General features: G+C 37.1%; 1 protein-coding gene and 1 non-coding gene across 3 annotated transcripts in view; both read right to left on the minus strand.

The window, feature by feature from the left end:
* The window catches only part of LOC142336006 (E3 ubiquitin-protein ligase BRE1B-like), a 67960-nt gene that overhangs the window by 10944 nt on the left and 34009 nt on the right, over positions 1-23007 (minus strand). For both annotated transcript variants that reach the window (XM_075384454.1, XM_075384453.1), the window contains exons 10-14: positions 18901-19008; positions 10398-10527; positions 10028-10163; positions 8325-8604; positions 5402-5593 (exon numbers count right to left, since the gene is read on the minus strand). In XM_075384454.1, the coding sequence (XP_075240569.1) occupies positions 5402-5593; positions 8325-8604; positions 10028-10163; positions 10398-10527; positions 18901-19008 (846 nt within the window). The remainder of the gene's footprint in view (positions 1-5401; positions 5594-8324; positions 8605-10027; positions 10164-10397; positions 10528-18900; positions 19009-23007) is intronic.
* Trnaf-gaa (transfer RNA phenylalanine (anticodon GAA)) lies at positions 13002-13074 on the minus strand. Its single transcript has one exon. It is a non-coding gene; the product is annotated as a tRNA-Phe (tRNA).

The raw sequence follows: 23007 nt of genomic DNA on the forward strand, positions 1-23007 counted from the left end.
TATCCAGTTTTTATGAAGCAGAAGTCATAAGCGTCTGACAAAAATCAAGTAAAAAAATCGTAAAAACCACAAGACTAATAATTGCTACAAACTTCATTTGAGAGCAAATAAAAGAAAAACATTTTGCAAGCGAATTAGCCACAAAACGAGGCTTACCTATAGGTGTATTTCACGGAGATTCAGCTAGACCTGCTGTCTTCAAATATCTCATAGTTGATCAAAACAACTTCTTCATAGGTTAGACCTGTGACAAAATCAAACGGTTAAAACCAGAAAAACTTTTCACACAAAAAGAGAAATCACAAAACTGATAAAATTCACAGTAATTAATTACGAATGAAAGTAACAGAAACGAATATGGAAAAGCTTCATATTTACTTCACTCACCTATGATTATGTCCTCAATTGACACAATTTGAGGACGAAAAACGAACCTCAATTCTTCCATCTGTAGGTCACACACAAGGATGAACAAACCAACTTTGAAGGACCGAAGAAATACTGGCCTACGATTCAAAAACAAAATACTACACGCTTTTTCGCTGCAAATCCTGTGATGTGATAAGTTGAAAAAGTTATCGACGCTTCTTAAAAGCTATGTAAATAATTTCAGCGATAAATTAATAAAGCTTGTAAAAATTCATTGCGCAGAAGCCTTTTCTTTAAGGACCTTATTACACATATGAGTTCCTTTGAGCTTAAACTAATTCAAAAAAACTTAAATTTTAAATTGCAAAATTCATTATATTGAGTGAGGTAAGTCACATATGATCAAAATCTAATCACGCAAAAAACTTTTCTAGAGAGAGTGAGAAATGACATCACGAGCGCAAAAGCCGTTAGTGAGAAGAAGCCATTCAGAAAATTTGACTTTTTCAGCTTTGCTGTGAACAAATGTAAAACGAAAAAAGAGCCAAGAGCGCCGCAATATAGCTCCACTCAGCTTACAGATTCGCAGTTATAAAAACAAAGCCGGTAGATTGCCGGAAAATAGCCGCCATTGATGCACTTTGGGATTGAAACAGAAAAAGAAAAGATAGAATTAACAGAATTTTTTCTACGTTTCAAAAATTGTTCTAACTCGGTGGGCAGTTTCAGTATGATTCTAAAACTACACTTAATTTAGATTTTAACTAAAGCTATTAAGCTTATTACTAAAATAAACTAGCAATCGCTCTAATGAACTTTGATAACCTAACGCACTTTGACTTAATGACCGTTCTTTATCGGTTTATCCCGTTTCTTTTGATTTTGCTCTTTTGACATTGACCGTATTCACTGCATTGCGTAATTCAATGGGTAAAAAGAATTTAAAATCCATTCAGTCGAAACATTGAGAGAGGTAAGTCACAAGATAAACGTAAAAATCGTGACTTAATTAAATTGAAAAACGTGATCAAAAGGTAAAGTGAATTAGAAAAACATAACCGACTAAACGTCGGAACAATCGCTCTCGAACGACTAGTGGGAGCTCTAATGAATTTAGGCCTGCTTCAGTCGGGGAGTGGGGAGCCTAAATGAGAAAAAAAAATCAATAGTGGGCTTCAAATAACCACATTAGACGTTAACATATACCACTATTAAGATTTAAAGTAAAAAACGACACCATTTTCGGCGCACTTTTCATTTAACTTTTAGTATTAAATTGCCGCCAATTAAGTTCAGCTGCTTGAAATTGTGATTGAGAGAGAATTTTAGATCACGCAAATTACAGTACTGGCTGAGGAGATTTAAATATAGTTTCTGTCATTACTTGAAAACAAATGTATACTGTAATGCATTTTGTTTAAGGGTTGACCATAAAAAACATTTAAATAACCTCGTTTCAACATCTGCTAAATATCGTTTTAAAAAACCACTCTCAAATGACATCTGATGAATAGCTCGTATGATACATATTTTAGTAAAATAACGCCGCAAAGCATACATGAATAGATGCTTTTAAATTGAGGTTCTCTTAGACAAATTAGTTCATTTACGCAAGAATCATTAGTACTCTAACAAAGCAGTACATAGCTCTAAGGGTACCCTTGTGACTTTGCGTACGATAAAGATGAACATTTTGCATCAAAACTTGGTTACTTTAGTTAACACAAAAGTTCAATAGTTTTTGACAATTTCAGCTTTACAATTTCTGTAGTGATATTGTTAATTTAAGCCATTTATTTGGCTTTTCGTGGGGGTGTACTTCCCAATTCATCTTCCCACAAAAATCAATGGGTTTTAGATCTGTATAATTAGTAACGACTAACATTTCCATATATTCTGCAAACATGACATTATGCGTAAAGATGATAAAAAACTCTCCGTTTCCGCCCAAGTAAAGCAAACCTCCCCCAGTTACAGAGCACGTGTCACTACATAGAAAATCATTGTAAAATTACAGCAAGTGCGTCTGAAGATGCAAATAATATGCACCCACTGAGCTGGGGGAGGGGGTACAAACAAAAGAAAAAATGAAAATACAACTTGGCACCAAAGAATTTTACAGTGCGAACTATTTTGACTTCATTCCGTAGTTAGACAAACTCCTGTTTCTTAATGAGGGGATACGGGGACTAGAATCGATACCAATAGGCATTTAAGATAGTAACTAAGTCTTATAAACATAACCGACTAACGTCGGGCGAATTGCTCTCAAACGACCGGTGAGCGGTCGTTTGAGAGTCTCCAAAAAGTTTGAGCTGTGAAACAGAGCTGAAAGGCTCTAAGAGCACTTAATGCCCGCTGGGCGCTACCTGTTTATCCCGTTTTTGAGGACGAAAAGTCAAAAGCGTCAGGCGAAAAATCGGTCAAGCGAAAAATCGCATAAAAAAAGACCAACAGGACTAATATAATTGCTACAAACTTCGTTTGAGAGCAATTAACAACAAAGCTCAAGTGAAGGGCATCTAACTTTGGGCATTGTGTTTACACCGTTTCTATTCTTGATTTAAAACTAGCCTAGAGATGTCAAAAAAAGTTCACGCAGAAACTTGAACAAGCTGTGACTTGTGTTCAAGCGAAACATTTTTTTCGATGGAAAAAAGGGCCACTATAATAACCGGCTGAGAAGATGAGGGTGGCTATTAGAAACACTTTAAAAAACTCAATATGTCTAATTAGAAAACCAATGAGACCTAATTGTAGCACAACAATGCGATAAGAAAAAAATTACTGAGAGTCAATTCTGCCTCATTAGAACACCGATGAGACTTGTCGTTAATGAGAGTAAGTGAGAAAACAAGAATATACAAAAAACGACTAACGTCTGACGAATTGCTTTCGAACGAGGCAAACAATATAGGCTAGAGAAGCTTTTATGGTGTAAAAAATTTTGACCAGGGAGGAGTTAGCACATGCGACCTCTCGGATGTGAGTTGAGGAAATTAAACACTACTCTATGTACTACCGGGCTATGAACGGTCATCGCTCACAATCTCACGTTTTTAATAATTACTTATATATTAAATTCTTATATATTAATTACTTATATACTAAAATTCGTTCGAGAGCAATTAACACCATATAAAGGCTAAACTCAAAAATTCTTCAATATTTTTTGAGAGCAGTTAGTCTCAAAGTCATTAAATCCAAACGCTAAAAACCGATGCAAGTAATGAAATTCATTTATGCCTCATAAAAAGCCGATGAGATTTGCCATGAACGATACTAAGTGATTCATACGCCAATGATTGAAGAGTTTATTGCCCAGCCAACGTGAAGCTGTCAGTGTAAAGACGAGCTTTTACTTAACCATAGCTTCAACCTGACCAATGTTTCCTGTATTGATGGTACCACGTGAAAGCTTCAGACGCAAAAAATTGACCTAAGTCACCAAAAAAGAACAATGCTGCTCATAAAAATATAGTCTGCAATGTGCGGAGTAATAAGAAAAAGCAGCCGAGAACAGGCCACTGTGGCCTGAAGCTGTTCTGCTGCGATAACGCAGAAACCACAAGTATTATTAAAGTGACAACAAATAGGACAACAGATAGGCGAAAAACAAAAATCACTAATTTATTGAAACAGTCATTAAATCAATAGCTGCCCATTGTGTGTACGTACCATTGCATCTAAGAACCATTAGAACATATGTATAATCATTAGCAGCAATCGTGGAGAATTCACTGAAAACAGAACTCTGCCGTACGTGAAAATAAACCAAAAACTTGTTCAAACAACAATTTCTCACTTAAATTTAAAACAGTTTGTAAAAATTTCACGCCCATAAACTACTCCCAGTGGCACTCCCTTTACCTGTCAAGTGTTATTAGAATTACTTCTCTAAATGTTACTTTTCACTGAGATCAAAAAACCCGAAAAATGTGTGAACAGATCTTCAAAACATAGCCCGCCGATTGCCGGAATAGCTGCGAAAGAATAGACTTGCGTGCCACATAATAGAGATAGAAACAGATACAGATACAGGCCGAAAAAGGTATCGACGCCTCTCAAAAAGCCATGTAAAAAACATAATTATATATGTAATGAGCATAAATTAATAAAGCTTGTTAAAATTCATTGCGCAGAAGCCCTTTCATTAGGGACCTTTATTACACATATGAGTTCATTTGACCTTAATTTTATTCATATTAAACTTAAGTTTTAAAGTACCAAAGTCATTTTGTTGAGTGAGGTAAGTCACGTATGATCAAAATCTAATCACGCAAAAAAACTTGCTAGAGAGAGGGAGAGAGAAATGACGCCACGCGCGCAAAACCAGTTACTGAGAGGAAGAAGTCTTTCAGGAAATTTCAGCTTTGCTATGTGCACAGATGTAATACGAAAAAGAGTGTCAGCCTACGAAACAAAAAAACATAGCAGGACAAGTCCTGGCGTACAATTCAAAGAATTTTCATTGACTAAACAACAAAACTAAATCTAGAACGGACTATGAGTTAATTGGGAAAACCATTTCTAAAAAAATCGATAAAAAACAAAAAAAAACGGCAAATCAATGTCCAAATGCCGCATGTAAACAAAAACCACTAGTGAGAAATCTCACGCCCCAAAACCACGCTCCATCCCAAAACCACGCTCGCGTTTTCGCTCCATTTCCTGTTTCGGCGTGACCAAAATCACTACTCCAATTTCACTTCAAAAATCATGAAAATGTGTGAACAGATCTTAAAAAAAGACAGCGCCCCAAAACAATTCAAATTCTTTGAATTGTAAAAAACCAAGGACACCGCAATATGGCTCTGCTCAGCTTAGAGCTTCGCAGCTACAAAAAAGACAGCTCAAAAATACAATCCAAATCCTTTGGATTGTAAAAAAGGAGAGCGGCTAAATAATAGACGTTGAGAGGCTGAGGGCGGCTATTAACAATGATACCAACTAATATAGGAACGAATCGTCTTTGTTGCAAGAGCGTCAATCATCGAAAATTTTGATCGAAAGCAGTGACGTCAATATTCACCTGTTCACCCAACACCTCTTTCTCCTCCTGAAGCAGTCTCTGTATCTGGTTGGCTTTGATCCTCTCTGCCATGAGTTTGAAGTTGGCATTGTCCTTCTCCTTCAACTGGTCAATGAGTCGCTTGTTCTGCTCCTGCAGGTCCTCAAACGCCCTCCCTGTCACCTCCATCTCTTTCAGAAGTGCCTCTTCCTCCTAAAAACATTTTACAGAATTGACATTTTCTTTCTATTGATAATTAGTGATTCTTGTCCCCTTTTGGCCTTTCCTCACTTCTTGTGATTATTGCTCTTAAACATATGTACGTAACGAATTCCATTGACCACTACAGGAGACACTAGACAAGACAATCTGGAAAGCAATTGTCCCACTACTAAGACACCACTATAGATCGGAGTAGTTGCTTCCATTTCAAATAACGAAAAATACAGTATGAGCGCAAACAAAAGCATGGGAATCAATGACACCAGTTCAAAACTCATTGCCAATTTCCAGCAAGAAAAACATGCTCAAGCGTAATGCCGGAGAGGAGCCTGATTTCAGATACACGGCAATACTTGAAAAATCTCCACAAATAGAACTTTGAATGAAACTGTCCCTAAATTTAAAACATAGGCGGCAGATTGCCGGAAAACAGCCGCAATAGATGCTTGTGGCCTTCCATGAATCGAAACAACTAAAGAAAAACATAATCGACTAACGTCGGGCGAATTGCTCTCAAACGACCGGCGAGCGGTTGGCTTGGTCAGTAGCTAGCCACGGGGGGGGGGGGGGGGGGTGCACCGGGGGCTGATGGGGGCAGCACTGGGTGGGGGGAGGGGCAAAAGCGCGGTGGGGGGGGGTGGAGCCAATAGTGGGGGTGGGGGGTCAACAAAGGGGGGGGGGGGTGTCAACCTCTAAGAACCGCCCCTCACACCATAAGTATAAGTATAAGTCTCCAAGACAGTTTGAGCTGAAACAGACCTGAAAGGCTCTAAGAGCACACAATGCCCGCTGGGCGCTACTTGTTTATCCCGTTTTTGAGGACGAAAAGTCAAAAGCGTCAGACGAAAAATTGGTCAAGCGAAAAATCGCATAAAAAAAAGACCGAGAGGACTAATATAATTGCTACAAACTTCGTTTGAGAGCAATTAAAAATAGACAGATCGACCAACAGTCCTTTTAATAGACCACTAGACTTTTTGGGTTAGATTCGAGCTGTCAATTTTATGACACATACGGTCTCTAAGGAAAAAGCCCTAAAATAGCTTTTTGATAATTGATATTTGAAATCAAAAACTCAAGACTAATACTCAAGAACTAGGGCATATAAGTTTGACACTACTTAGATGCACACTATTGATCTTTAACTAGTAAATGTTCATAAAATTTAGAGAGAGTTCAGAAGTTTTTTTCTTGAGTGAGGTAATTCACGCAGTCAACCTAAAAACAGAAATGACGTCCCGCACGCAAATTTTAACTGCAAAGCAGTAGAAGTCAGGTCGTAAGAATCATCGACGGAGACGACGAATTAAAAAAAACATAGCAGGACAAGTCCTGAAGTACAAATCAAAGAACTTTCATTGACAAAACAAAAGCTAGACCTAGAACGAACTATGATTTAATTGGGAAAACCATTTCTAAAAATCAGATAAAAAACAAAAAAAACAGAAAATCAATGTCAAAATGCAGCATGTGAACAAAAAACCACGAGCGAGAAACGGAAATTTTGTTCTAACAAAAAACTAGGATGAACTATGAATGGATTATGAAGCCCAAAAACTCCTAAAAATGACCTTTTAACCTTAAATTAAGGTCATCCTAGCAGCTGCTACACTATAAGCACTTGAAGGACTACTAAAGCCCACATTGGGCCTCTAATGAAACTTAATGCCCGCTGGGCTTTACCTGTTTATCCTGTTTTGAAAGATCAAAGTCATTGAAAAATGTGTGAACACATCTTGAAAAAAACACAGAGCACCAATACAATTCAATTTCTTGGAATTGTAAAAAAAAGCGCTATAATAGCCGCCTGGAATTGAGGATGCGGCTATTAATCATCTTTAATAAAAAAAAACATAGCCGGCAGATTGCCGGAATAGCTGCGAAAGAATAGACCTGCGTGGCATATAATAGAGATCGAAACAGATACAGATCTAAATTGAAAATAAAATCGACGCAGCTCAAAAAACAAGGCTAAAAAACATTCAGCGATAAATTAGTAAAACTTGTTAAAATTCATTCCACAGAAGCCTCTTATTAGAGACCTTTACTGCACATAGGAGTTCCTTTGACCTTAAACAAATTCAAATTAAACTTAAGATTTAAAGCGCAAAAGTCATTTTAATGAGTGAGGTAAGTCACGTATGATCAAAATCTAATCACGCAAATAATCTAAAAACTTTCGCTAAAGCGAGTGAGAAATGACGTCACGCGCGCAAATGCCGCTAGTGAGAGGAAGAAGTCATTCAGAAAATTTGACTTTTTCAGCTTTGCTGTGTGAACAAATGTAAAACGAAAAAAGAGCGTCAGACGACGAAACAAAAAAAACCAAGAGCACCGCAATATAGCTGCGCTCAGCTGACAGCTTCGCAGCTATAAAAAGAAAATCAATGTTTAAATGCCACATGTGAACAAAAACCACTAGCGAGAAAAGGAAATTTGGGTTCAAACACCGTTTTCTTACTCTACTTCAAAACTAGAGCGAAAAAAATTTCACGCCGCAAAACCACTCGCTTTTTCGATCCACTTCCTTTTTCGGCGTGACCAAAATCACTACCCCAATTTGACTTCAAAATTCATGCAAATGTGTGAACATATCTTAAAAGACAGCGCCCCAATACAATTCAAATTCTTTGAATTGTAAAAAAAAACCAGGATGTCCCCAATAATAGTCGCTATCGCTTCGCGGCTATTAATCAAATAGATTAATAGATTTAGAGCTCACTTGTTTAGTGCTGGCCAGCTGCTTTTTGAATTCCTCAATCAATGTTTCGTGACTTTTCGTCAATTTCCTCTCAGGAGTGGGTGCAGTGTCATCTCTTCCTGCCCTGGATGCAGACTGGAGTTGGTCTTGAGAAGTTGCTAATTGTGACTTGAGTTCTTCGATTTCTGAACGCGCTTTTCTTTCCGAAGCCATCAGCTGTACTTTGTCTCTCTGCTCTTTCGAGGCACCCTTGTATGCCTCTAACATCATTTTGTACTCTTTGCAGTTTTCCTGACTTTTTCTGCAGAAAACAACTTGAAATTATGCAACATTGTTAGCGACATGTTTGATTAAAGCCGGGTCTAGGCAAAAATCCACACGAAATAGCCGTTCACTTCTAATCAGATTGAATTAAGGACCTTGGGACTTAAACGAATGCAATCAAAAGAAAATTTTAAACACGCACGCCTAAAAAATAGTGATTTATAATAAAATTTTTACGTTCTGGATTATGTATTTAGTCTTCTGCATTATAAATTATGCATTTCAGTGACACGATTGTGATAAGATTCTCTTAGTTTTTTTTTTAATTTCAAAGTTTCCATTCCGGGGCGCTATAAAAAATGGACATGTTCATGATGGTCCCCACAGAAATACCACAGCACAAAATAACTCAGAATCCCATCTTCACGACCCAACCTCTCTGGGATTAACGTACCTAACAACTAACACGGTGCTGCTTCTTGCTCTACGGTGGGGACAGCCACCGTTCAAGTAAAAGGAAGACAATTAGCGAAGGATAAATTGAGCGAAGCAAATTTTAAAGCCTATTTGACTTTCAATGGCTGGCTTTCAATCAACCATTTAACAATAAAAAAGCGGACAAGATTTCTACACACTTCATATATAGACAATTTTAATCTTCGATTTGTTACTCGTGTGTTTGTGTTAATATAATCCATTTAAATGAAGATGCTGCATCTCTTTGGCAGTCACGTGCAGGGTTTAATTCCCTGGCTTTATTTCCACAAGGGTATCTTTACGTAGGCTTTCTTATCCAACAGGTTGGGATTTTTCCCGTGAAATTTTTGCCGAAACCAACTATAGCAATATGGAAATGAGCTGTATCACTTAATAAAAACTAGTCTATCATGGCTATTTAAATAAACCAAATCCAGGGCTGCCTGCAATAGATGACGTGTAATTTGACCTCTCTTCATATGTTGGAACTTTAAACTCTTGTTCGAATATATTTGAATGTTTGTATTCCTTTACAAATTTTGTCTTTTCTTTTCTTCGACACGAACCAGTTTGGATTTTGATGCACATGGATATCTATATATCCAATAAATCTTCCAGCACTTCGCTATAAAAATTATTTATTGCTTCGAATCTCAGATTGCTTCTAATTCTAGTTTTTCTTAGAAAACCTTACAATTCCGTAGGAAGACTAACAAAAAATACCACTTAAATTCCACTCCAACGGATATTTAGCACCAGTGCAAAACCTAACGAGTCAAATTATTCACGAGAAAGTATCTACTCCCCGTTAAACAAAAATTTTTGAACCAAGATTTCCCGAGACACACCCATACGCAAACTTGTTTCTGAAAAAATTTTCGAATATTCACGACTAGCATTCCCCATAGTTTGCGTAAATCTTTTGAAAAAAAAATTTACGAATGATTTATGAAAAAATCTTATGAAAAAAATGTGGTTCTAACTTCAGTTGTGCCTTCATCTCCTTGACAACAGTGGACTCTGCATCACTTCCACTGCCGGTGCTTGACTTTGGAGATCCCCCCGTAGAGACAGCTGCACCGATCGGATTCGCAGGCGAGAAATGGTCGCCATCATCAGCTTAAATCAGATACATTTTTTTGCAGTATCAATCTTTTTTATCAAACAGTCCATATTTTAAAATATAGATTTTTTTGAACTATCTTCCCAGCGAGAACTTGTTCTGCCATCCCGTTTTAAGAAAAATTATGGTCATTATTGGAAATATTGCCTCCGAATTAAGACCAAATAAACTCATCAATAAACAAGAGAATAATCCATGTTCGTGAATGGCAGAGCACAAATTGTTACTACCTGAATCGTGCGGTGAGGACTTGTCCGTTGTTGCTGTTGTGGTTGTCGAAGAAGAGGATGTGGACTCCGAGGCAGAAGACGATGATGATTTGAGAGCACTCTCAGCAGCACCAACCAACTGCTGTTTCAACTGAAAAATTACCCGTATGACAGACAATGAGCTCTGCTTAACAACATCATAGACAAACACCATTTTGAGAAAACGCCAATCTCAATTATACAATGATTAGGTAACAAACATAGCCGATAAATCGCCCAAAAATAGCCTCCATTGGCCCGCTCGACCCGCATCGGGATTGAAACAGAAGAGACAGGATTTCTGAGAATTTTTCCAAGTGTCAAAAAGTGTTCCAATTTGGTATGCAGTCTTAGTTAGATTCAAAAATTGTACATAATTCAGCCTCTCTAGCAAAGGCTATTGAGCTTAACACTAACATCAGCTAGCAAACACTCTAATGAACTTTGATAACCTAATGCTTAATGAACGGGCTTTATCGGTTTATCCCGTTTTTGATTTTGCCGTTTTGACGACAACATTCACTAAAGTGCGTTACTCAATGAGCGGAAGAATTTGAAATTAAAATCCATTTGGTTGAAACAGTGAGGTTATCCAGGAGTCAAACACGAAATTCGTGATTTAGGTAAAACGAAAAACGTGATCGAATGGTAAAGCGAATTAATTTAGTAATGACTTACCTCACTCTCAAAACGACGTTTCGTTTTTCTCAAACTGACTTTCCGCACTTCAATTGGAGGAGTTGGGATTAATTTAGGACATCTTATTTTAATTGAAGGTTAATTTTTGGGCAGATTTACAGTATCTAAGTCTTGACATTGACATGATTCGGACAAAACTTCCCTTTTCAAGTGTTCTTCTTTTTTATTTCGAGACTACAGGTCTACAAAGCTATAGCGACCTGCCAGCTACACTTTCTGCCAACCTGTCAGCTATATTGTTATAGCTTCAAATCCGTAAGCCGAGCATAGCTCTATTGCGGTTGTCTTGGTTTTTGTCCTTCGACTTTTTCGTTTTGCATTTGTTCTAGAACAGAGTGAGACAGAAAAAATCCAAGATTACCGCAGTATAGCTACGCTAAGCTTACAGCTTCACATCTATAAAAGACACTTGGTAGAAAATAGCTGCGAGAGCTTTGTAGACCTGTAGTATCAAATTACAAAGAAACAGACAAGAAATTACAAAATTTTAATACATTTTTTGTACGAATCAATTTTTGTACTCGTGTACTATAAAGCGGCCCTCAAAAATCGTTCAAAGCAAAAAAAGCCCTCAAAAATCCTTCAAATCCTTTAATGCAAGGAAAATCAGATTGAGAATGAGGAAGCGCCATTTTGAGAGTGGGGTAAGCGAAAAAAAAACTCGCTCCAATAAAAAATTGAAAACAAAACTTTTCGTGGTGTAGAAGTGTAGGAGGTGTAGGAGTGGGGCGTGTGTGGCAACGGGTAGAATGCGGTTGAGCACGTATTTGTGTTTTCAAAAATTCGCACATTTATTAAAAATATCTTTATTTTCCAAATTTAAATGTCCGAAATTCCAAATAATTATCTTTAAATTGAAGTCACCCCACGAAACAGCTTGAAAAAACGTTTTCTCTAACTTCATTATTTTTTTGCTTAAAAATGCATTGTGAAAAAGGGACTCAAGAACCTGTAAACTTGCCAGATTGTGTAAAAATAATACTATTAACCATCTTTGAATTGAATAACAAAATGACGTTGAATATAATTAGCGATCTGAGTGATCAAAAATGACTTCCGTGTATATTAATAGGATATTCGATTCAAATAATCCTCGATGCACTTTTATTCATATGAAACACCTTGAGTTTGAGAGCTTTGGCGAGCAATTGACCTTACTGACAAAATTGACAAGACGCCGATTCTTCTTTTTATAAGAGTTGAACTACGATCCATTTCTAATTACTTACTGATAACTATCAAAAGATTATGTTTCAAAGTAAGAATCTCTACAACTTTCAATTTCCACATAAGCTAGTATTACTTAAGAAAAAAACAGCTGCTGAAAATCTATACTTTGTATAAATTTTTCTCGTAATACGCTGACTTATTAATACGCGTAATACGCGCTTATTTTGGGTTCTGTTTCTAGGAACAAACAATTTCAGAAGTGCTGAAAACGTTAAAATGGATTGCAGGATATTGAGGCGGGTGGATCAATCAACAACAGCTTTAGAAGGTTGGTATTACATAACGCGTCGCGAATAATTTTATTAGAGCTAAATCTACACAATAAAGAGATTTAAAATGACAGATGAAATCAAATTCGTCGAATCAACTTCCTTTATTTGTAACCGTAAACTGCCGCCAATTAAATTGAGCTATTTTAAACTCCGTATGAAAGCAATCTAAAACAAAAATAAAGAGGTCGGGCACAAAAAGTCGCACGAAAAGTGGTCAGACGAAAGAAGCGGTCGTAAAAATAACATAAATCAGACAGAGCAGCAGCACAAAATAATGCTACAACATTGTTAAAAGAGGAATGACTGAAGAAATGTGTTTGAAGTATGATGCTGCTGCTAATGAAGAGAGAATTTGAAATATTGACGCAACTTCTAGAGCAAAATTTGCCGCGACCCGGGATCGAACCAGGGACCTTTAGATCTTCAGTCTAACGCTCTCCCAACAGAGCTATCACGGCATGCTAACTTGTCCGCTGGTCGATTCAAATCCGCATAAGGCGGCGGCATGTGAAACATTTTTCCGCTTCTAGTGGTATACATTGTAGGGCATCACTATTACCCAAAACAATTAAAGGCGCCAACACAATTTGCTTTTCTCTCGTTACAATGAACCAAAGAAGTAATGAAAGTTATCTAGCTCCAGTAAAATAATTTGTCAAGACACATGTATAAACCTGACTATTGTCTAAACTCGCCTGGCAAAAAGGGAACTTCCACAAATTTAAGAAATTTTCAACCGGTTGAACTTTTAAACTTAGACCATGTAATATGATCATTGGAACCTAAATGAGACATCTCCAAATCCAAATTTGCGATAAATTGCGTGTCAAGAATTAAAGCGCGGTACCAGAATAATAACGCGGTACCAGAACATTAAATGTACTTCTGACAGCTTAGAGGCAGTCACTTGGGTATTCGCTTCCCCCGTTACTTAAGCAGTTCCCAAAAAAGGGTTTATTCCAACAAGTTTACGGAAGCCTCCCTTAAAGATCGCTAGTGCGCCAAATTAAGGAAATTCAGATTACGCGCATGAAACATTTTAAAAAAAGAGCTACAAAAACGCCGCAAAAAGACAAGTCCAGAGTACGGAAACAACACTGATTTCGTCTCATGATTATGCGCGGAAGACTTGTCCAATTCGAATTCTCTCATTATAGCAACCGTTGACTCCATGAAAAAAAAAATAGATAAAAAATGACAACTTTCTTTCAAGGGTAAAAAGTTCTAATTTAAAGCGGAGCTTCAGTTAGAAAAAACACTTATACAGAATTAGTCTTCTAAACTGAAAGCTAATAAGGTAAATAATACCAATTAGCATGAATAGTGATACCAATTGGAAAATATAAACTAACTAACGTCGGATGAATTGCTCTCGAACGACAGACGGGGGCAAATTAATTCAAAGAGGGCGTAGCTCAGAAAAAGTTTATGGGTGGAAAGAAAATTACTGACAAACGTTCAAAAGAGGAACTCGAAGTTGCGCGCCTGACATCTTAACACTGCGCTACCATGCCGTTGATTTCCTTTCGCTCACAATCGTTTTAAGCAACGACTTTTATTTCAGAACGGGAGCAACTTCGATCACTCAAAAATGAAGAACTGAAGTGCAAAAAAGTCACTCAAGAAGTCAAAGAAAATTCTAGAATAATAGCGCAACAACGTCGGGCAAAAATTCTGCATAAAAAACACAAATTTACAGTCATTGCTTCAAACCTCGTTCCGAAAGCAATTAAAAAGGTATGTGCATCAATTCAAAACAACGGCAGATGTCAGCCAGATATCAAGGGCAAAAAATGTGAAAGTAAATGTAATACGTGATTAGCAGCTCAAAAAAACACCCACAAGATCCAATAACATAGCTGACAGATTGCCGGAGTAGCTCCGAAATAGACTTGCGTGCCGTACAATAGAGATAGAAAAACATACAGATGTCAACTGAAAAATTTATCGACGAGCTCAAAAAGCTATGTAAAAAACATCCAGCGATGGCCTGATATAGCTCGTTAAAAATCAGTCCACAAAAACCTTTCTTTTAGGGACCTCTATTACACAAATTAAATTTGAGTTTTTAAGCGCAAAAGGATTTTTTTTGTAGTAAGTAGCGTATGATAAAATGTAATTACCCTAAAGAGTTACGTCACGTGCGCAAACACTGTTAGTGAGAGAAAAAAAGTCATTCAGAAAATGTGACCTTTTCAGCTTTGCTGTGTGAACAATTGTAAAACAAAAACACAGTCAGACGACAACACAGAAAACCACGAAAACCTCAATATAGCTACGCTCAGCTTATAGCTATAAAAATGAAAAGGAAGTTGAGCATACTAACTTAGATCACCATGTTAAAACTACCAAACCACGGCCAACAAATTCTGCCGGAATTTAGAAAAAATCAAACTTCTGAAATTTTTTTTATCTTTTTAAACTCGATCTACCGCTTCATTTCCTTTGAAATTGTGCAGAATTTTGTGCATGCGGTTTTCTCTGTGTCTTCAAGAATAATGAAACTAATAATGAAACAAAAAGCCTTGACAAAAAAGAAACAAGCTTTGATCATAAACAGAATGTTGAGGCACAGTTCCTCAAAATACACAACACTAACAATCGACAGATACGACAAAAGGCGGGGGTGAAGTATAGTGGAAACCATCTGAAGAACAAACTGGCAGTACGAAACATAGCCGGCAAACAGCCGCCGTTGACGTACCACGACGACGATTGAAACAAAAGAACGACGACGATTGAAACAAAAGAACGACGACGATTGAAACAAAAGAACGACGACGATTGAAACAAAAGAAAAAAAGGAGATGAAGATTGACAGAAATTTTGCCTAAGTACCAAAAAGTACTCAAATTTGGTATGCAATTTTAGTTAGATTCTTTTAAACTACACTTAATTCAGCTTCTAAACTGAAAGGTATTAAGCTTAATACTAATGTCAGCTAGCAATCACTCTAATGAACTTTGATAACCTAATGCATTACGACCTGATTAATGACCGGGCTTTATCGGTTCATCCCGGTTCTTTTGATTTTGCTCTTTTGACCTTGACTGTATTCACCTCATTGCACAATTCAATGCGTAAAAGAATTGAAAATCCATTCAGTTGAAACATTGAGTGAGGTAAGTCACAAGTTAAACGTAAAAATCGTGATTTATTTAAAACGAAAAACTTGATCAAAAGGTAAAGTGAATTAGAAAAAAGGAGTGCGCCTAAATAATAGCCGCTGAGAGGCTGACGGCGGCTGTTAATAAGAATCACTCTTCGATTTGTTTAAAACCCAATGACACCACTTAAAGCCTCGGCAATCACCAAGTGGCTACGAAAATTCTGTAAAAAGGTTGTCGTATCGACCAAAATGACAATTAGGGTATTGGCTGAGGAGAAATAAATTTAGTTTCTGTCATTACTTGAAAACAAATGTAAACTGTAATGCATTTTGTTTAAGGATTGACAATAAAAAAACATTTATAAAACCTCGTTTCAACATCTGGCAATCACCAAGTGGCTACGAAAATTCTGTAAAAAGGTTGTCGTATCGACCAAAATGACAATTAGGGTATTGGCTGAGGAGAAATAAATTTAGTTTCTGTCATTACTTGAAAACAAATGTAAACTGTAATGCATTTTGTTTAAGGATTGACAATAAAAAAACATTTATAAAACCTCGTTTCAACATCTGTTAAATATCGTTTTAAAAAACCACTCTCAAATGACATCTGAATAACTCATATGATACATTTTTTTTTAGTAAAATAACGCCGCAAAGCATACAAGAATAGATGCTCTTAAATTGAGGTTCTCGTAGACAAATTAGCTTATTTACGCAAAAATCATTAGTACTAACAATGCATTACATAGCTCTAAGGGTACCCTTGTGACTTTGAGTACGATGAAGATGAACATTTTGCATCAAAACTTGGTTACTTAAGTTAACACAATAGTTCAATAGTTCTTGATAATTTCAGCTTCACAATTTCTGTAGTGATATTGTTAATTTAAGCCATTTAATTTGGCTTTTCGTGGAGTGTACTTCCCAATTCATCTTCCCAGAAAAATCAATGGGGGATTAGATCTGTATAATTAGTGACGACTGCTTTTTCTATATATTCTGCAAACAAGACATTATGCATAAAGATGATAAACAATTCTGATCTTTTCCGTTTGCGCCCCAAGTAAATTAAGCACCCCCAGTTACAGAACACGTATCATTACATAGAAAATCATTACGTGCCGTAATGATACGGCACGTGCGTCTGAAGATGCAAATAATATGCACCCAATAAGCTGGGGAGGGGGTACAAACGGAAAAGATCCAAAAATTCTATTCAAAAAGCAGATTAAAATGGGTTTTATTGTGACGTTCGAATAAATAGCCGGCAAATTGCAGGAAAATTTCCGCCCTTCATCCGCTTGACGCATATCGGTATTGAAACAGAAAAAAAGAGAAAAAAGAAGAGAGATTACCAGAGTCTCAAAAGCATTCTAATTTGGTGCGCAGTTTGTTAGTTTATAAAATTATACTTGATTCAGCTTCTAAACTGCATGATATCAAGCTTACTAATTATGTCAGCTAGCAACCTCTGCAATGAAAACGACTGACAGAAAACAACTGCCATTGATTCCCACAATCCCGATATTGCCTAATTCAAGGTCATACTCGATATTGCCTAGGTGAGGCAAGTCAAATGTGAAAATCGTGACATGTAAAACGAAAAACCTGATAAAAAGGCAAAGCGATTTAAAAAAAACATAGCAGGACAAGTCCTAAAGTACAATTCAAAGCATTTTCATTGACTAAACAAAAAACTAGACCTAGAACGGACTATGAGCGAATTGGGAAAACAATTTCCAAAAAAATTATCAAAAATTAAAAAAAAAACAGAAGATTCTAGTTGAAATGCCGCATGTGAACAAAAACAACTAGCGAGAAAGGGAAATTTGGTGCATACAAAAAAAGGCCTAGAATGAACTATGAATGGATTGGGAAAATCATTAAAAAACAAATCCGATCCAAAGAATAGAAAAACAGTAAAAATCAAGTGAAATTGCCGCATGTGAACAAAAAATCACTAGCGAGACAGCGTTGTTTAAACACCGTTTTCTCACTTTACTTTAAAATTAGAGTGAAAAAATTTCACGCCGCAAAACCACTCGCTTTTTCGATCCACTTCCTTTTTTAGCCTGACCAAAATCGCTACGCCAATTTGACTTCAAAAATCATGAAAATGTGGGAAAAGATCTTTAAAAAAGACAGCGCCCCAATACAATTTAAATGCTTTGAAATGTAAAAAAGGAGAGCGCCTAAATATTACCCGCGGAAAGGCTAACGGGGACTATTAAAAATGCATTAAAAATGAAAGACCAACAGAACTAATATAATTGATACCCACTGTGTTTGAGAGCAATTAAAAATAACAGGAGCTGGTTTGAATTGAGTTTCCACAGAGAAAAACATAACCGACTAAACGTCGGAAGAATTGCTCTCGAACGACTAGTGGGAGCTCTAATCAATTGCAGCCTGCTTCAGTCGGTGGGGGGGAGGAGGGGGAGCCTAAATGAGACTAAGAAGTTCAATAGTGGGCTTCAAATAACCACATTACAGGTTAACATATACCACTATTAAGATTAGAAGTAAAAAAATAGCACCAGTTTGGGCGCACTTTTCATTTGACTTTTAGTATTAATATGCCGCCAATTGAGTCCAGCTGCTTGAAATTGTGATTGAGAGAGAATTTTAGATCACGCGAAACGCAAAAAGTCAAGGGCGTAAAAGTCACTCGAAAAGTCAAAATTGTCAAGCGAAAATTTTGCATAAAAAAGACACACACGTTTACAATAATTGCTATGAACTTCGTTCAAGAGCAATTAATCAAACTGTCACCATACTAAAGGAGCACACTACTAAAAATATCTAAGGAAAAAAGTTGAATTTATGGGCATCCTACGTTATAGCGCGAAGTAAACAAAAAACACCGGAAATATGAAATGCAAAATAAAGCTGCTCCAATTTGTCTTGACTACAAACGTCCACATACTATTTAGAGACTAGAGACTACCGTTAAAACAATCACTACCAATCAAATTTTGTGGTTAGCCAGATGTTCTGTAATGGCGCATAAATATTAAGACAGATGGTAAAACTTTTGGACAATTGTAGAGGTATAAATTGGGATAGTTTTTAGCCAACTTTCTCGCCGTTTGCAGTTCTAACTCAACATTTCGCCATCAGCTATATCGCCATCTATTATATCTCCAGATATATCGCCATCAACTATACACACCTTAATTATCTCGCACTGTGCATCCTTCAGCTTCCTCTTGTGTCTACTCAGCTCTGTCTTCAGGTGGGAATTGTTACTCATTAGAGTCTTCGTGATCTGAGTTATCTCCTAAACAGCAATATCTCCAAGTCATTTCATTAGACTTAATTTCATAATAAATCTTAACAATGCTTTCACTCATACATCATCTATAACTCCCAGTACACTTACTTAATTCTTAGAACTATTTCAATTTTAGGCTCCTTAGTGCTACCCGATATAAAATGAATTCATTTTAAAATATATTTTGGTTGGACAAAACTAAGATAGAATTTTTTAAAACATAATTATTTAAAGTTAATAGCCGGTAACTTTCAAACTCAGAATAAATATGACATCATCATTCTCAAACACAAAGCCTCTTTCAGTGACCAACTATGTAGGCTCACACACGCAGATAACTGAACAAACTTTGCAGATTAAAGCTTGTAATTAAAAGAAACGTTCTGACTTGTAATAACCATAGCCAGCATATTGCGGGAATAGCTGCGAAACAGACATACGAGCCGTAAAATTCAGATAGAAACAGCTACAGAAATGAATTGAAAAATTGTTATCGCCACCGCCTAAAAAATTTACAAATTTAATTCAAAGGGGGTGTATTATTAAAAACACTCCCCACAATCCCAAGAATAAAAAAATGAAAATATGAATGTTCAACAAAGCATATACCAATACGTACAAAATGAAACAAAAAATTTTTTTTTCGAAAAGCTCTTTTAAAACTGTTGGTTAAGTCATTGAAACCATGAAAATATTAACTTAACGCTTACACGGCAGAAACTTAGCTGGAAAACACCACATTTGCAGAAATCAAATGAGAAGTAAAAATCAAAACATTAAAAACTGCGAGACAACCGAATTCTAACAAGTTCTAACAAATAAGTTGCAGGGAGCTTATTAAAATGCGTACCTAAAACATCCAATCTTTAGACCAAAAAAAACCGCTTATGAGACAGCACACAAACAAACACCAAAGATACACTCAAGGCATGATCCAGCGAAACATGAAAACATAGCCGGAAAAAGCCGCCGTTAACGCGCTTGATGCACATCGGGATTGAAACAGAAGAATTTGAGTTTTTTCTGTCAAAAAATGCGCTAATTTGGTGTGCAGTTCTAGTTAGATCCTATAATTATAAGTAGTATCGTATATATACAGGAAGATCGGGGGGGATCCTTTGGAGATCCGTTCAGCAGAGGGGGATCCCTGATCCCTTAGGGGAGATCTTTTAAAATAGGAAAGTGGTAATTGCGCTACATGTATTTGTCTGGTGGCTTATTGTTGGTATTGCGCTATTGGAAAGCCATTCCAGTTTCAACTTTTCTTGCTTATTTGTGGCAAAACCTAGCAAAGTAGATTTGAATTAAAGCTGAATTTATACGTTACAACATATAGAATAGAATTGTTATAGAAACTGTTATAGATAAGAGAATTAAACACGTACAAAAGCGTCAAATTGCATACAAAATAGCGCATTGTTTTGTTAATTAAGAGTCTGATTCTATCGCTTCATAATCAATAAATGGGTTATACACTGGACGTTTTCCTTCTATCTCATTTTCATCGGCAATTTCATCAGAATCAATATCAGACTCTGTGATTGCGGCGGTTCTTACGAAGCCGGGGTCAGGGATTTCAGCGTTGTCAGTATTCGTTTCAACTGTGGTTTCAATTTCCCTCTGGTTTTCAATTTCGTACAACTCTCCAGACGACCAGGAACTCAACGATTCATTATCGAAATTGTCGTCTTCGTCGAAGAAACGATCGTGGACAATATTTATGTGACCAAACGGCAGCGTATCGATCCCATTTTCAAGAATGTATCGTTTATCGTCGAAAGCGTTGAGCGACACTTTATTAATGGTTACTGTATGGAGTTGGTGGCTGCTAGAAGCTATTCTATGGTTTTGCGTGCGGATCAAACGACCAGAGGAGAGCGTTTCTTTGAATCTGTCATGCGTCAGTTGTCGTTGTGCTAATTTTGTGACGCCTTTAGCTGATTTCTTTTCCCCGCCATCTAAATTAAAATATTGAACATTAGGAACAGTCCCAACTAACAAGCTGTATACTGATACGTGTGAGTGTGATGAAAACTAACTTACCAATTGCAATTACTGAGTAGAGTTTCGGCTTGAGAGCACAAAATTCTTGAATAGGCACGCTGGCAAACTCGTCCTTAAACTTCAGGACGACATATTCGTTCACTTTGGAGAAGAGCGGGTGCTGTGGTGGATAATTAGAGAAGTCGAAATGTTGCAAAATATGAATTTTTTGGCGTATATCTTCATAAACGTCTATTGTATTGATTCGATATAGCAGTGAATCAGTATCCGAGTAGAGAACTTTGCAATCAAAATTTGGCTTCATCACTGTATAATGGAATTGGAACATTTGTAATTTGGCCAGATCAAGGACACATGCCCCTACAATAGTGGGTTTGTTCCAATAAATCCGTTTTTTTTTTGCAGTTTTCATCGCAGCCATGCTCTCTCCAAAGATTTTGAACAATTTAAAATGAGAGTTTTGCGTTCTTTGTAGCACACTTTGAGCATTTCGAACAATAACGACTTGACCACGGTTCCTTTTCGACTCGCACGTTTTTCCGAACGCTGAATTATTCATGCCCTTATAGAACTTTTTGCCAAAAGCAGTACTGGCAGCAATCCGGAGACTGGTATTTAGCTCCATGTAGGGTCGCATCCAGTTCGCTTGCTCAAACTTTAATGCCCGATGAAGTTTTGTAATTTTGAGCCCCATTGAATTGTAGAATTGGGCAAGCCGATAAAGTAGCGTGTAGCGGTTTTTAGGCAACAGCGTTTGGACGAGTTTTGGCCCAGATGACTTTTCAGGTAAGTGCATCTGTACTTTCAAATTTTTCTGGTAACCGCTCAGCCAAGAATGTTTGATTTTCAATTTGGATGGCGCCAGAGGGTAATCTTGATGAGCTTCATGAAATTCGGGTGGATAATCAATATCAACTTCAATTATGTATCCATGCTGTGCCGTTGACGAAATTTTGAGTACTTCCTCGAGCGTGATGTGTGCATCTAGCGCAAAATCCTTCAAGGGCAAATGATCGTTCTGCATTACGCCGCCGTAGAGGTTATTTGCGTCTAGCATCAACGCATATGTAGACGGCTTAGAAGCATCATAGTTCGGCAGATGGCAGTTGTTTGCTTGAAAGAGTCGTTGCTCATAGATTGAAGACACTCCTCCGCGCATCATGTTCTCTACAAGTTCAAGTTGTTCTCTCTCGGTTAGCAAATGCAGGTCGGGTTTGCACACCTTGAGGAACGAATCTCCTGATAAATTTGATGCTCTATAGTACTGTGCGCAATCTAAACCTTACGTGTCATAGCAGATAGCTCTGAAAGCCTCAAAGACGCACGCCAAGAGCAAAGTCTCACTGGTTAGATAAAGGTCGTGGTAGTCGCCGATGTTTTGACAACCAAATTTTGAAAACACTGTTTGAGCATGATTGTAGTCGGTTTCGCTGATAGTGACTTCACCGCCATGCAATGTATTTTTCCATTCCGATAATGGAGGCAACACTTTTTCTTCAAACACTTGTTCTGATGTGATGTAGGAATAACAGTAAAAACCTTTTTGGCAGAGAAGTTGAAAATCGCTATTGGAGTAAGATTCATACTTAGAGCGTAGAATGTCAAAGCGATTGTCAGGCAGATCAGCTACCAAGGACTCGAGTGATTGGGGCATGAAGTTAAACGAGTCAATTAACCTTATGTATTCGAAGATGGGTACTTGTTGTCCGGCCTCCGACTCAAAATTTTTTATGAACACTCCAACAGAGAGTGATATATAGTTTTCGTCCGTAGAAGGTATAACTTCAAACTTCGTTTCTGGCTCACACTCTGCTAGTGCAAGACATATATGATGAATATCATACTTTTTGATATTATGACCAATCATTGGCGTAAAGTTAGATGTTCTGCGACGAGTGTTACAGAGTTGATGCGCCCACCCTAGAAAATGACCATCGTAGTGACAATGGTCAAGAACAAGCTCAGCCTCATCGTTTATTTCGTTTTCACAGATCCAACATC

This window comes from Convolutriloba macropyga, chromosome 3 (genome assembly GCF_964194025.1).
Source record: "Convolutriloba macropyga chromosome 3, txConMacr16.3, whole genome shotgun sequence".
NCBI classification, from domain to species: domain Eukaryota; kingdom Metazoa; phylum Xenacoelomorpha; order Acoela; family Convolutidae; genus Convolutriloba; species Convolutriloba macropyga.